The sequence below is a fragment of the Poromitra crassiceps genome (genome assembly GCF_964638095.1).
Source record: "Poromitra crassiceps genome assembly, chromosome: 6".
Lineage (NCBI taxonomy): Eukaryota > Metazoa > Chordata > Actinopteri > Beryciformes > Melamphaidae > Poromitra > Poromitra crassiceps.
The window spans coordinates 8,074,159-8,090,337 of NC_139627.1; the positions used below are offsets into that span (position 1 = coordinate 8,074,159).

The 16,179-nt window shown below is 46.4% G+C and overlaps 1 protein-coding gene across 1 annotated transcript in view; it reads right to left on the bottom strand.

Annotated features, from left to right (window-relative positions):
• Positions 1–10,459: 10,459 nt before the first annotated feature.
• stxbp1a (syntaxin binding protein 1a) overlaps positions 10,460–16,179 on the bottom strand; it is a gene marked incomplete at its 3' end in the record, with an annotated part of 62,556 nt that continues 56,836 nt past the window's right edge. The window contains exons 18-19 of the mRNA XM_083638445.1: positions 15,644–15,798; positions 10,460–10,569 (exon numbers count right to left, since the gene is read on the bottom strand). Coding sequence (XP_083494571.1) covers positions 10,460–10,569; positions 15,644–15,798 — 265 coding nt within the window. The remainder of the gene's footprint in view (positions 10,570–15,643; positions 15,799–16,179) is intronic.

Genomic DNA, 16,179 nt, shown 5'->3' on the forward strand with positions numbered 1-16,179 from the left:
ACGGCAACAGATCTCATTTGATAAGATTTTGTCTCTTGGACCCAAATCTGAAAAAATATTCTTATTGTTATGATACTGATTTAATATTCTTATTGTTATGATACTGATTTTATATTCTTATTGTTATGATACTGATTTTCTGAGTCTCTTAGAGCGATAACAGATAAACTCTCATCATATAGTGATTCTTCTACATGAACCCTATCTCACCGTAACTCACTGAGATCAACCTAACTGCGATAACTTCTTGTAAATGAAATAATAGTGGAGCTGAACATGTCATCAATTTGTTGGGGACCCATAGGAGCATCTTACTGCCAAGGAACATCTGACTCATTTTTCCGCTATTTGTTTCTTCTGATCCTGGGAGGGTTGCCCTTACATCTACATTGCCCCAAAAATTGCATAGTATATCACCACCGCAAAATATATGACTGTGATGAGATCATGGTTTTGCTAATATCCAGTGCTCTCTACAGACAGGCCATGAGACATGTGAGTATGTGATAATATCCAGTGCTCTCTACAGACAGGCCATGAGACATGTGAGTATGTGATAATATCCAGTGCTCTCTACAGACGAGCCATGAGGCATGTGAGTATGTGATAATATCCAGTGCTCTCTACAGACAGGCCATGAGGCATGTGAGTATGTGATAATATCCAGTGCTCTCTACAGACAGGCCATGAGGCATGTGAGTATGTGATAATATCCAGTGCTCTCTACAGACAGGCCATGAGGCATGTGAGTATGTGATAATATCCAGTGCTCTCTACAGACGAGGCATGAGACATGTGAGTATGTGATAATATCCAGTGCTCTCTACAGACAGGCCATGAGGCATGTGAGTATGTGATAATATCCAGTGCTCTCTACAGACAGGCCATGAGGCATGTGAGCATGTGATAATATCCAGTGCTCTCTACAGACGAGGCATGAGACATGTGAGTATGTGATAATATCCAGTGCTCTCTACAGACGAGACATGAGACATGTGAGTATGTGATAATATCCAGTGCTCTCTACAGACAGGCCATGAGGCATGTGAGTATGTGATAATATCCAGTGCTCTCTACAGACAGGCCATGAGGCATGTGAGTATGTGATAATATCCAGTGCTCTCTACAGACAGGCCATGAGGCATGTGAGTATGTGATAATATCCAGTGCTCTCTACAGACAGGCCATGAGACATGTGAGTATGTGATAATATCCAGTGCTCTCTACAGACAGGCCATGAGACATGTGAGTATGTGATAATATCCAGTGCTCTCTACAGACGAGACATGAGGCATGTGAGTATGTGATAATATCCAGTGCTCTCTACAGACAGGCCATGAGGCATGTGAGTATGTGATAATATATCCAGTGCTCTCTACAGACGAGACATGAGACATGTGAGTATGTGATAATATCCAGTGCTCTGTGCAGACGAGACATGAGACATGTGAGTATGTGATAATATCCAGTGCTCTGTGCAGACGAGGCATGAGGCATGTGAGTATGTGATAATATCCAGTGCTCTGTGCAGACGAGCCATGAGGCATGTGAGTATGTGATAATATCCAGTGCTCTCTACAGACAGGCCATGAGACATGTGAGTATGTGATAATATATCCAGTGCTCTCTACAGACGAGCCATGAGGCATGTGAGTATGTGATAATATCCAGTGCTCTCTACAGACAGGCCATGAGGCATGTGAGTATGTGATAATATCCAGTGCTCTCTACAGACAGGCCATGAGGCATGTGAGTATGTGATAATATATCCAGTGCTCTCTACAGACAGGCCATGAGGCATGTGAGTATGTGATAATATATCCAGTGCTCTCTACAGACAGGCCATGAGACATGTGAGTATGTGATAATATATCCAGTGCTCTCTACAGACGAGCCATGAGGCATGTGAGTATGTGATAATATCCAGTGCTCTCTACAGACAGGCCATGAGACATGTGAGTATGTGATAATATATCCAGTGCTCTCTACAGACAGGCCATGAGGCATGTGAGTATGTGATAATATATCCAGTGCTCTCTACAGACAGGCCATGAGGCATGTGAGTATGTGATAATATCCAGTGCTCTGTGCAGACGAGGCATGAAGCATGTGAGTATGTGATAATATCCAGTGCTCTCTGCAGACGAGACATGTGAGTATGTGATAATATCCAGTGCTCTCTACAGACAGGCCATGAGACATGTGAGTATGTGATAATATATCCAGTGCTCTCTACAGACAGGCCATGAGGCATGTGAGTATGTGATAATATCCAGTGCTCTGTGCAGACGAGCCATGAGACATGTGAGTATGTGATAATATCCAGTGCTCTGTGCAGACGAGCCATGAGACATGTGAGTATGTGATAATATCCAGTGCTCTCTGCAGACAGGCCATGAGGCATGTGAGTATGTGATAATATCCAGTGCTCTGTGCAGACGAGCCATGAGGCATGTGAGTATGTGATAATATCCAGTGCTCTCTACAGACGAGACATGAGACATGTGAGTATGTGATAATATCCAGTGCTCTGTGCAGACGAGCCATGAGGCATGTGAGTATGTGATAATATCCAGTGCTCTCTACAGACGAGCCATGAGGCATGTGAGTATGTGATAATATCCAGTGCTCTCTACAGACGAGACATGAGACATGTGAGTATGTGATAATATCCAGTGCTCTCTACAGACGAGACATGAGGCATGTGAGTATGTGATAATATCCAGTGCTCTGTGCAGACGAGCCATGAGGCATGTGAGTATGTGATAATATCCAGTGCTCTCTACAGACGAGACATGAGACATGTGAGTATGTGATAATATCCAGTGCTCTGTGCAGACGAGACATGAGACATGTGAGTATGTGATAATATCCAGTGCTCTGTGCAGACGAGCCATGAGACATGTGAGTATGTGATAATATCCAGTGCTCTCTACAGACGAGACATGAGACATGTGAGTATGTGATAATATCCAGTGCTCTCTACAGACGAGCCATGAGGCATGTGAGTATGTGATAATATCCAGTGCTCTCTACAGACGAGACATGAGACATGTGAGTATGTGATAATATCCAGTGCTCTCTACAGACGAGCCATGAGGCATGTGAGTATGTGATAATATCCAGTGCTCTCTACAGACGAGACATGAGACATGTGAGTATGTGATAATATCCAGTGCTCTCTACAGACGAGCCATGAGGCATGTGAGTATGTGATAATATCCAGTGCTCTCTACAGACGAGCCATGAGACATGTGAGTATGTGATAATATCCAGTGCTCTCTACAGACGAGCCATGAGGCATGTGAGTATGTGATAATATCCAGTGCTCTGTGCAGATGAGCCATGAGACATGTGAGTATGTGATAATATCCAGTGCTCTGTGCAGACGAGCCATGAGACATGTGAGTATGTGATAATATCCAGTGCTCTCTACAGACGAGCCATGAGGCATGTGAGTATGTGATAATATCCAGTGCTCTCTACAGACAGGCCATGAGGCATGTGAGTATGTGATAATATCCAGTGCTCTCTACAGACGAGCCATGAGACATGTGAGTATGTGATAATATCCAGTGCTCTGTGCAGACGAGCCATGAGACATGTGAGTATGTGATAATATCCAGTGCTCTGTGCAGACGAGCCATGAGGCATGTGAGTATGTGATAATATCCAGTGCTCTCTACAGACGAGCCATGAGGCATGTGAGTATGTGATAATATCCAGTGCTCTCTACAGACAGGCCATGAGGCATGTGAGTATGTGATAATATCCAGTGCTCTCTACAGACGAGCCATGAGACATGTGAGTATGTGATAATATCCAGTGCTCTGTGCAGACGAGCCATGAGACATGTGAGTATGTGATAATATCCAGTGCTCTCTACAGACGAGCCATGAGACATGTGAGTATGTGATAATATCCAGTGCTCTGTGCAGACGAGACATGAGACATGTGAGTATGTGATAATATCCAGTGCTCTGTGCAGACGAGACATGAGACATGTGAGTATGTGATAATATCCAGTGCTCTGTGCAGACGAGACATGTGAGTATGTGATAATATCCAGTGCTCTCTACAGACGAGCCATGAGACATGTGAGTATGTGATAATATCCAGTGCTCTGTGCAGACGAGACATGAGACATGTGAGTATGTGATAATATCCAGTGCTCTGTGCAGACGAGCCATGAGGCATGTGAGTATGTGATAATATCCAGTGCTCTGTGCAGACGAGACATGAGACATGTGAGTATGTGATAATATCCAGTGCTCTCTACAGACGAGCCATGAGACATGTGAGTATGTGATAATATCCAGTGCTCTGTGCAGACGAGACATGAGACATGTGAGTATGTGATAATATCCAGTGCTCTGTGCAGACGAGCCATGAGGCATGTGAGTATGTGATAATATCCAGTGCTCTGTGCAGACGAGACATGAGACATGTGAGTATGTGATAATATCCAGTGCTCTGTGCAGACGAGCCATGAGACATGTGAGTATGTGATAATATCCAGTGCTCTGTGCAGACGAGCCATGAGGCATGTGAGTATGTGATAATATCCAGTGCTCTCTACAGACAGGCCATGAGGCATGTGAGTATGTGATAATATCCAGTGCTCTCTACAGACGAGCCATGAGACATGTGAGTATGTGATCATATCCAGTGCTCTGTGCAGACGAGACATGAGACATGTGAGTATGTGATAATATCCAGTGCTCTCTACAGACGAGCCATGAGGCATGTGAGTATGTGATAATATCCAGTGCTCTCTACAGACAGGCCATGAGACATGTGAGTATGTGATAATATCCAGTGCTCTCTACAGACGAGCCATGAGGCATGTGAGTATGTGATAATATCCAGTGCTCTGTGCAGACGAGACATGAGACATGTGAGTATGTGATAATATCCAGTGCTCTGTGCAGACGAGACATGAGACATGTGAGTATGTGATAATATCCAGTGCTCTGTGCAGACGAGCCATGAGGCATGTGAGTATGTGATAATATCCAGTGCTCTCTACAGACAGGCCATGAGACATGTGAGTATGTGATAATATCCAGTGCTCTGTGCAGACGAGACATGAGACATGTGAGTATGTGATAATATCCAGTGCTCTGTGCAGACGAGACATGAGACATGTGAGTATGTGATAATATCCAGTGCTCTCTACAGACGAGACATGAGACATGTGAGTATGTGATAATATCCAGTGCTCTCTACAGACGAGCCATGAGGCATGTGAGTATGTGATAATATCCAGTGCTCTCTACAGACGAGACATGAGACATGTGAGTATGTGATAATATATCCAGTGCTCTGTGCAGACGAGCCATGAGACATGTGAGTATGTGATAATATCCAGTGCTCTCTACAGACAGGCCATGAGGCATGTGAGTATGTGATAATATCCAGTGCTCTCTACAGACGAGACATGAGACATGTGAGTATGTGATAATATATCCAGTGCTCTGTGCAGACGAGCCATGAGGCATGTGAGTATGTGATAATATCCAGTGCTCTCTACAGACAGGCCATGAGGCATGTGAGTATGTGATAATATCCAGTGCTCTCTACAGACAGGCCATGAGACATGTGAGTATGTGATAATATCCAGTGCTCTCTACAGACAGGCCATGAGGCATGTGAGTATGTGATAATATCCAGTGCTCTGTGCAGACGAGCCATGAGGCATGTGAGTATGTGATAATATCCAGTGCTCTGTGCAGACGAGCCATGTGAGTATGTGATAATATCCAGTGCTCTCTGCAGACGAGACATGTGAGTATGTGATAATATCCAGTGCTCTGTGCAGACGAGACATGAGACATGTGAGTATGTGATAATATCCAGTGCTCTCTACAGACGAGCCATGAGACATGTGAGTATGTGATAATATCCAGTGCTCTCTACAGACAGGCCATGAGACATGTGAGTATGTGATAATATCCAGTGCTCTCTACAGACAGGCCATGAGACATGTGAGTATGTGATAATATCCAGTGCTCTCTACAGACAGGCCATGAGGCATGTGAGTATGTGATAATATCCAGTGCTCTCTACAGACGAGACATGAGACATGTGAGTATGTGATAATATCCAGTGCTCTCTACAGACAGGCCATGAGACGTGAGTATGTGATAATATCCAGTGCTCTCTACAGACGAGCCATGAGACATGTGAGTATGTGATAATATCCAGTGCTCTCTACAGACAGGCCATGAGACATGAGAGTATGTGATAATATCCAGTGCTCTCTACAGACGAGACATGAGACATGTGAGTATGTGATAATATCCAGTGCTCTCTACAGACAGGCCATGAGACATGTGAGTATGTGATAATATCCAGTGCTCTCTACAGACGAGCCATGAGACATGTGAGTATGTGATAATATCCAGTGCTCTCTACAGACAGGCCATGAGGCATGTGAGTATGTGATAATATCCAGTGCTCTCTACAGACGAGCCATGAGACATGTGAGTATGTGATAATATCCAGTGCTCTCTACAGACGAGCCATGAGACATGTGAGTATGTGATAATATCCAGTGCTCTCTACAGACGAGACATGTGAGTATGTGATAATATCCAGTGCTCTCTACAGACAGGCCATGAGGCATGTGAGTATGTGATAATATCCAGTGCTCTCTACAGACGAGCCATGAGACATGTGAGTATGTGATAATATCCAGTGCTCTGTGCAGACGAGACATGAGACATGTGAGTATGTGATAATATCCAGTGCTCTCTACAGACGAGACATGAGACATGTGAGTATGTGATAATATCCAGTGCTCTCTACAGACGAGCCATGAGGCATGTGAGTATGTGATAATATCCAGTGCTCTGTGCAGACGAGACATGAGACATGTGAGTATGTGATAATATCCAGTGCTCTGTGCAGACGAGACATGAGACATGTGAGTATGTGATAATATCCAGTGCTCTCTACAGACAGGCCATGAGGCATGTGAGTATGTGATAATATCCAGTGCTCTGTGCAGACGAGCCATGAGACATGTGAGTATGTGATAATATCCAGTGCTCTGTGCAGACGAGCCATGAGACATGTGAGTATGTGATAATATCCAGTGCTCTGTGCAGACGAGACATGAGACATGTGAGTATGTGATAATATCCAGTGCTCTGTGCAGACGAGCCATGAGACATGTGAGTATGTGATAATATCCAGTGCTCTCTACAGACAGGCCATGAGGCATGTGAGTATGTGATAATATCCAGTGCTCTGTGCAGACGAGCCATGAGACATGTGAGTATGTGATAATATCCAGTGCTCTCTACAGACGAGACATGAGGCATGTGAGTATGTGATAATATCCAGTGCTCTCTACAGACGAGCCATGAGGCATGTGAGTATGTGATAATATCCAGTGCTCTGTGCAGACGAGCCATGAGACATGTGAGTATGTGATAATATCCAGTGCTCTCTACAGACGAGACATGAGACATGTGAGTATGTGATAATATCCAGTGCTCTCTGCAGACAGGCCATGAGGCATGTGAGTATGTGATAATATCCAGTGCTCTGTGCAGACGAGCCATGAGACATGTGAGTATGTGATAATATCCAGTGCTCTCTGCAGACGAGCCATGAGACATGTGAGTATGTGATAATATCCAGTGCTCTGTGCAGACGAGGCATGTGAGTATGTGATAATATCCAGTGCTCTGTGCAGACGAGCCATGAGACATGTGAGTATGTGATAATATCCAGTGCTCTCTACAGACGAGCCATGAGGCATGTGAGTATGTGATAATATCCAGTGCTCTCTACAGACGAGCCATGAGACATGTGAGTATGTGATAATATCCAGTGCTCTCTACAGACGAGCCATGAGGCATGTGAGTATGTGATAATATCCAGTGCTCTCTACAGACGAGCCATGAGACATGTGAGTATGTGATAATATCCAGTGCTCTCTACAGACGAGACATGAGACATGTGAGTATGTGATAATATCCAGTGCTCTCTACAGACGAGCCATGAGGCATGTGAGTATGTGATAATATCCAGTGCTCTCTACAGACGAGCCATGAGACATGTGAGTATGTGATAATATCCAGTGCTCTGTGCAGACGAGCCATGAGGCATGTGAGTATGTGATAATATCCAGTGCTCTGTGCAGACGAGCCATGAGACATGTGAGTATGTGATAATATCCAGTGCTCTCTACAGACGAGACATGAGACATGTGAGTATGTGATAATATCCAGTGCTCTCTACAGACGAGCCACGAGACATGTGAGTATGTGATAATATCCAGTGCTCTCTACAGACGAGCCATGAGACATGTGAGTATGTGATAATATCCAGTGCTCTGTGCAGACGAGCCATGAGACATGTGAGTATGTGATAATATCCAGTGCTCTGTGCATACGAGCCATGAGACATGTGAGTATGTGATAATATCCAGTGCTCTGTGCAGACGAGCCATGAGACATGTGAGTATGTGATAATATCCAGTGCTCTGTGCAGACGAGACATGAGACATGTGAGTATGTGATAATATCCAGTGCTCTGTGCAGACGAGACATGAGACATGTGAGTATGTGATAATATCCAGTGCTCTCTACAGACAGGCCATGAGACATGTGAGTATGTGATAATATCCAGTGCTCTCTACAGACGAGCCATGAGGCATGTGAGTATGTGATAATATCCAGTGCTCTGTGCAGACGAGCCATGAGACATGTGAGTATGTGATAATATCCAGTGCTCTCTACAGACGAGACATGAGGCATGTGAGTATGTGATAATATCCAGTGCTCTGTGCAGACGAGCCATGAGACATGTGAGTATGTGATAATATCCAGTGCTCTGTGCAGACGAGCCATGAGACATGTGAGTATGTGATAATATCCAGTGCTCTGTGCAGACGAGCCATGAGACATGTGAGTATGTGATAATATCCAGTGCTCTGTGCAGACGAGCCATGAGACATGTGAGTATGTGATAATATCCAGTGCTCTGTGCAGACGAGACATGAGACATGTGAGTATGTGATAATATCCAGTGCTCTCTACAGACGAGGCATGAGACATGTGAGTATGTGATAATATCCAGTGCTCTGTGCAGACGAGCCATGAGACATGTGAGTATGTGATAATATCCAGTGCTCTCTACAGACGAGACATGAGACATGTGAGTATGTGATAATATCCAGTGCTCTGTGCAGACGAGACATGAGACATGTGAGTATGTGATAATATCCAGTGCTCTCTACAGACGAGACATGAGACATGTGAGTATGTGATAATATCCAGTGCTCTGTGCAGACGAGACATGAGACATGTGAGTATGTGATAATATCCAGTGCTCTGTGCAGACGAGACATGAGACATGTGAGTATGTGATAATATCCAGTGCTCTCTACAGACGAGCCATGAGACATGTGAGTATGTGATAATATCCAGTGCTCTCTACAGACGAGACATGAGACATGTGAGTATGTGATAATATCCAGTGCTCTCTACAGACGAGCCATGAGACATGTGAGTATGTGATAATATCCAGTGCTCTCTACAGACGAGCCATGAGGCATGTGAGTATGTGATAATATCCAGTGCTCTGTGCAGACGAGCCATGAGACATGTGAGTATGTGATAATATCCAGTGCTCTCTACAGACGAGCCATGAGACATGTGATCATGTGATGGTTCAGAGAGAGAGTGACGTGTGGAACGAGAGGGGGAGGAGGTCAGAGGACTGGGAGTGAAAAAAGAAGGGAGAAAAAAAGAGAGAATCCTTCTTTGAAATCCAACATCAACTCAAGCACCTATCCTGAAAGAAACAATCAAACAAATCAAGGCGATTGATTGTCTTTGGGAAGGGTTAATTAGAATGAAAAAAATAGACAGTAAAAAAGGAATAAGGATGGATCTCGGGGGTAGATTAAATCATTAAGTGCAAGTGTGCAACAAGTTCAAAAGGGGCCCTTGGGTGGGCGATTTAATCCACCCAGCTGAGATGATGGGAGGAGGCGGGAGCAGGGATGGGGTCACGACCCCCCTGAGGCATGATGGGAGGAGGCGGTAGCAGGGATGGGGTCACGACCCCCCTGAGGCATGGCCACTCTTCCGCACAGACTTCACTTCCTACGCTGCCTGGACGGCACCGACACACACTATTGGTTGTGGTGATCGCAATCCCAGCTCTGATTGGCCAACTCTCGGGCCTGTAGGGAGTGGAACCTGAGGGAGTGGTCCATGCGGTGAGGAAAGGGTGTGGGGGTGGGGTGGGGTGGGGGGTGCCCATCCCTGGAGGTAAGGAGGAAGGAGGGGTGGAGTTACATAGAACAGTACTGTCAAAGGAAGGAACGAGAAGAACGCCCTTGTGCTGTGTGGAGGTTCAGAAAGGGCTTCTTGGTGCGGCCGCCTTTACTTTTTTCAGTGTGATTTCTCTGTCCCTCCCTTCCCAATCTGTCTCTGCCTCACTCGTCTGAGGGCTCTGGGTCCTCAAAGGACACCCTAGTGGACTCTCGGAAGTCGGGGTGCTGCAGGTCCGTTAAGAATTTGGTGGGGGTGAGCGTGTGGGTGGAACCTGTGGAGGAACAGAGGCGGCTTCACCACTTCATTTTCTCATCAGCACATGCCACGCCCCCTTCCCCATGCCACGCCCCCGTCCCCACCCACTCTCTCGCTCTTCCTCCACCTTTCTGGCATCATGAAAAAAAGGGTTAAAACAAGCCCACCCACAGCACCTGACCAACCTGCTCTCGCTCCCAACTCGTCAACATACAGACCCTTTTTAACACACTAGGTACCCTCTTTTTTCAACATGCAGGGTAGTCCTTTGGTAGTGGGCTCACGGCCCGCTACCAAATGCGTTGCGGCCCGGTACCGGTCCGCGGCCCAGTGGTTGGGGACCACTGCTATAGACTTCTATAGAACTCCCACAACGTGCAGGGTAGTCCAATAGACTTCTATAGAACTCCCACAATGTGCAGGGTAGTCCAATAGACTTCTATAGAACTCCCACAATGTGCAGGGTAGTCCAATAGACTTCTATAGAACTCCCACAATGTGCAGGGTAGTCCAATAGACTTCTATAGAACTCCCACAACGTGCAGGGTAGTCCAATAGACTTCTATAGAACTCCCACAACATGCAGGGTAGTCCTATAGACTTCTATATAACTCCCACAATGTGCAGGGTAGTCCAATAGACTTCTATAGAACTCCCACAACATGCAGGGTAGTCCAATAGACTTCTATAGAACTCCCACAACATGCAGGGTAGTCCAATAGACTTCTATAGAACTCCCACAACATGCAGGGTAGTCCAATAGACTTATATAGAACTCCCACAACATGCAGGGTAGTCCAATAGACTTCTATAGAACTCCCACAACGTGCAGGCTAGGCCTATAGACTTCTATATAACTCCCACAACGTGCAGTGTAGTCCAAAAGACTTCTATAGAACTCCCACAACGTGCAGGGTAGTCCAATAGACTTCTATAGAACTCCCACAATGTGCAGGGTAGTCCAATAGACTTCTATAGAACTCCCACAATGTGCAGGGTAGTCCAATAGACTTCTATAGAACTCCCACAACGTGCAGGGTAGTCCAATAGACTTCTATAGAACTCCCACAACATGCAGGGTAGTCCTATAGACTTCTATAGAACTCCCACAATGTGCAGGGTAGTCCAATAGACTTCTATAGAACTCCCACAACATGCAGGGTAGTCCAATAGACTTCTATAGAACTCCCACAACATGCAGGGTAGTCCAATAGACTTCTATAGAACTCCCACAACATGCAGGGTAGTCCAATAGACTTCTATAGAACTCCCACAACATGCAGGGTAGTCCAATAGACTTACAGTATATAGAACTCCCACAACGTGCAGGGTAGTCCAAAAGACTTCTATAGAACTCCCACAACGTGCAGGGTAGTCCAAAAGACTTCTATAGAACTCCCACAATGTGCAGGGTAGTCCAATAGACTTCTATAGAACTCCCACAACGTGCAGGGTAGTCCAAAAGACTTCTATAGAACTCCCACAATGTGCAGGGTAGTCCAAAAGACTTCTATAGAACTCCCACAACGTGCAGGGTAGTCCAATAGACTTCTATAGAACTCCCACAATGTGCAGGGTAGTCCAATAGACTTCTATAGAACTCCCACAATGTGCAGGGTAGTCCAATAGACTTCTATAGAACTCCCACAATGTGCAGGGTAGTCCAATAGACTTCTATAGAACTCCCACAACGTGCAGGGTAGTCCAATAGACCTCTATAGAACTCCCACAACATGCAGGGTAGTCCTATAGACTTCTATAGAACTCCCACAATGTGCAGGGTAGTCCAATAGACTTCTATAGAACTCCCACAACATGCAGGGTAGTCCTATAGACTTCTATAGAACTCCCACAATGTGCAGGGTAGTCCAATAGACTTCTATAGAACTCCCACAACATGCAGGGTAGTCCAATAGACTTCTATAGAACTCCCACAACATGCAGGGTAGTCCAATAGACTTCTATAGAACTCCCACAATGTGCAGGGTAGTCCAATAGACTTCTATAGAACTCCCACAACGTGCAGGGTAGTCCAATAGACCTCTATAGAACTCCCACAACATGCAGGGTAGTCCTATAGACTTCTATAGAACTCCCACAATGTGCAGGGTAGTCCAATAGACTTCTATAGAACTCCCACAACATGCAGGGTAGTCCTATAGACTTCTATAGAACTCCCACAATGTGCAGGGTAGTCCAATAGACTTCTATAGAACTCCCACAACATGCAGGGTAGTCCAATAGACTTCTATAGAACTCCCACAACATGCAGGGTAGTCCAATAGACTTCTATAGAACTCCCACAACATGCAGGGTAGTCCAATAGACTTCTATAGAACTCCCACAACATGCAGGGTAGTCCAATAGACTTACAGTATTAGTTGCTTAACCATAACCAGAACCAGAACCAGAACCATCATAACCATAACCATAACCGCAACACAAGTTGTTGCTATGGTGTCGTGGCAACAACTTGTGAAAAGGTGGCTTTGAACAATTACAAAAAAAAAGGGGTGTGTCCAGTGTGTTGAAAAGTGACGCAAGGGGGATCCTGACCAATCGTATTTGACGAGTTGGAAGCGAGAATGTGTTGACCTGACCATACGTGCAGACAGACACACACACTCACAAACACACACACACACACACACACACACACACACACACACACACACACACACACACACATACAAACACACACACACAGGCACAGAGACACACTCGTCCACTGACTGTTCACACACTGGCTTTGTCACACAGACACAGACCGGGGACGTACAGACAGAAAAAGACACAGACCAGGGACGTACAGACAGAAAAAGACATGGCGTAGCTGTAATTTAAAGACAGGTTTTTTAAAGACAACAGATTTCAGGCGGAAGCACAACAAAAACTAACAAGACAAACTGTTTCCCATTTATAATACAGACAGACTGGCTGGCTACTGGCTAGGCTGAAGACATTGAATAAACAGATAGACTACACAGGGGCATAGTAACAATAAGGGATATTTTGACACAACACATTACACACAATAGGCAGGTCGGAGCGATCATTTGCTGCTCTGTCTACACCGCTCTGATGGAATAACTCATCCGGTGTGGGACATTATATTTAAGTCTGCATGACTCTGGAAAATTGACTGTATATATAAATATGGACGATGCATCCCCACTTCCTACCACTATGCAAAAGGGAAGCCAAAATATCTTGTTTCAGCAAGCCGCCATCTTGCTTTTGTGACCTCCTTTGCAACTGGAGTCTGTGCAGTATAGTCGGGCTGAGCCCCCTCAGCCATGCCACCAGCTGATGGAAGTTTGAAAGTGGCTGTCACAGCTGTCAATCACCCCTTTTTATATTGTCAAAAAACGATTTAAAAACAAACTTCGGAGAAAAATTTGCACTTGAACATATACATCAGCGTGATAAGAAATACCTAACATGATCGAAAGAATCTTTGGGAAAGATGTAATTGGCATGTACGGTACTTTGATTGTTTAGTTTGGCTCATGTCACGCTAACATAGATGGGGCGGGATTTATGACCTATACTGCAGGCCAGCCACCAGGGGGCGATCAAGATGTTTTGGCTTCACTTTTTGGGAGCCGACACGGTGTCGATATTGTACAGTCAATGCGGGATGTGGGATTCAGGATCTGGCTGCATCAAACCAAAAAAGCAAAATGATGTCCTATGTACACGGGCGTTGGTGTCTATGATTAAGGCTATTTTCAGTAAACAAAAACTGATTGTCATTCTTAATTTACTCTAGTTCACATTGGGGAAGTACAGAGTTTTAGTCTTTGCATCACTTGAGACTTGAGGAAATCGATGCATCTGGCCGTGAGTTGTAGAGTCGTTTAATTAATTACTAATGTTTTTGATTATATGTACGAACGTTAGCGGGCAGTTATCGCCCATTATGTATTTTTAGCAACTTGTTATCAGACTCTGCATGTCGTGCTAGTTTGTTGAATGTCAATGCGATTCACTTTGTGCCATCAAGGCTGTAGCCTATATGCTCAGACAGACAGCTGTCTTCCATGCATGAAGTGCAGCTGTGTGGTTAGTTTTCACAATGCCCCCGCCCCCTCTCTACTCTAGACCCGGAGGTGCTCCTCCCCCCACCCCGCCCCCTCTCTACTCTAGACCCGGAGGTGCTCCTCCCCCCACCCCTGCCCCCTCTCTACTCTAGACCCGGAGGTGCTCCTCCCCCCGCCCCCTCTCTACTCTAGACCCGGAGGTGCTCCTCCCCCCACCCCGCCCCCTCTCTACTCTAGACCCGGAGGTGCTCCTCCCCCCACCCCTGCCCCCTCTCTACTCTAGACCCGGAGGTGCTCCTCCCCCCGACCCCTCTCTACTCTAGACCCGGAGGTGCTCCTCCCCCCACCCCCGCCCCCTCTCTACTCTAGACCCGGAGGTGCTCCTCCCCCCGCCCCCTCTCTACTCTAGACCCGGAGGTGCTCCTCCCCCGCCCCCTCTCTACTCTAGACCCGGAGGTGCTCCTCCCCCCACCCCCGCCCCCTCTCTACTCTAGACCCGGAGGTGCTCCTCCCCCCGACCCCCTCTCTACTCTAGACCCGGAGGTGCTCCTCCCCCCACCCCCGCCCCCTCTCTACTCTAGACCCGGAGGTGCTCCTCCCCCCGACCCCCTCTCTACTCTAGACCCGGAGGTGCTCCTCCCCCCACCCCCGCCCCCTCTCTACTCTACACCCGGAGGTGCTCCTCCCCCCACCCCTGCCCCCTCTCTACTCTAGACCCGGAGGTGCTCCACATGTGTGAAAGCAACATGCCTCATGTCTGAATGGGTACACTTCACGTATCTCCCGGGTCAGCTCAGGGTCAGCTCAGGGTCAGCTCAGGGTCAGCTCAGGGCAAACAACCCTGAGCTGACCCGGAGTTCATGTCTCAAAAAGTGGCTCTACTGAATTGTGAGTGACCATAAAACATTTCACTTGGAGCAAAAAAATAAAATAAAAACAGGGAAAAAAAATCTAAAATTCGACTCTCACTTCCTGTGGTTGACTCCCTCCCTCCCTCCCTCTTTCTCTCGGCCTGCGCTCAGTGGCGCCCCCTGTTGCAACACTCACCAATGATGGCTTCCCACTTCCCATTGGCCTGTGTGACCTCATAAGCACAGCGCATCTCGCTGAAGGCCACGCCCCCGATGATGAAGACCATGACCCGCGGCCCGGTGCGGTACTCTCCAGGTGTCTTGTTCTTGTGCCAGTGTCCGTACCGGGCGCTGGCGGGGTGGGAGGGAGAACCAGGGAGTTAGACAGAGACACTTTCTAAAGTAGCAGGGTTTTTCCTGGATAAATATTGCGAGGGACATTACTTTATTCTTTGATTTTGGGTGTGGGGGGGGGGGGGGGGCGAATTCAAAATCAAGAATTTTTACTGAATCATTTTAGAGAATTTCAAAGTTAAAGTCTCACATTTGTACCTTGAAATGGCTTCCTCTCTCAAACTGGAGGTGCTGTAAAAACACATTGCTCCAAAGGTTCTGACAACTAGTGAAATACCCGTGAAGTGTATCGGGCTGCACAGCCAGTTTCGCTCGCTCACTCACTCACTCGTTGACTAACTATCCTACTGTAGTGCGCTTGATCGTCAGTGCAGGATT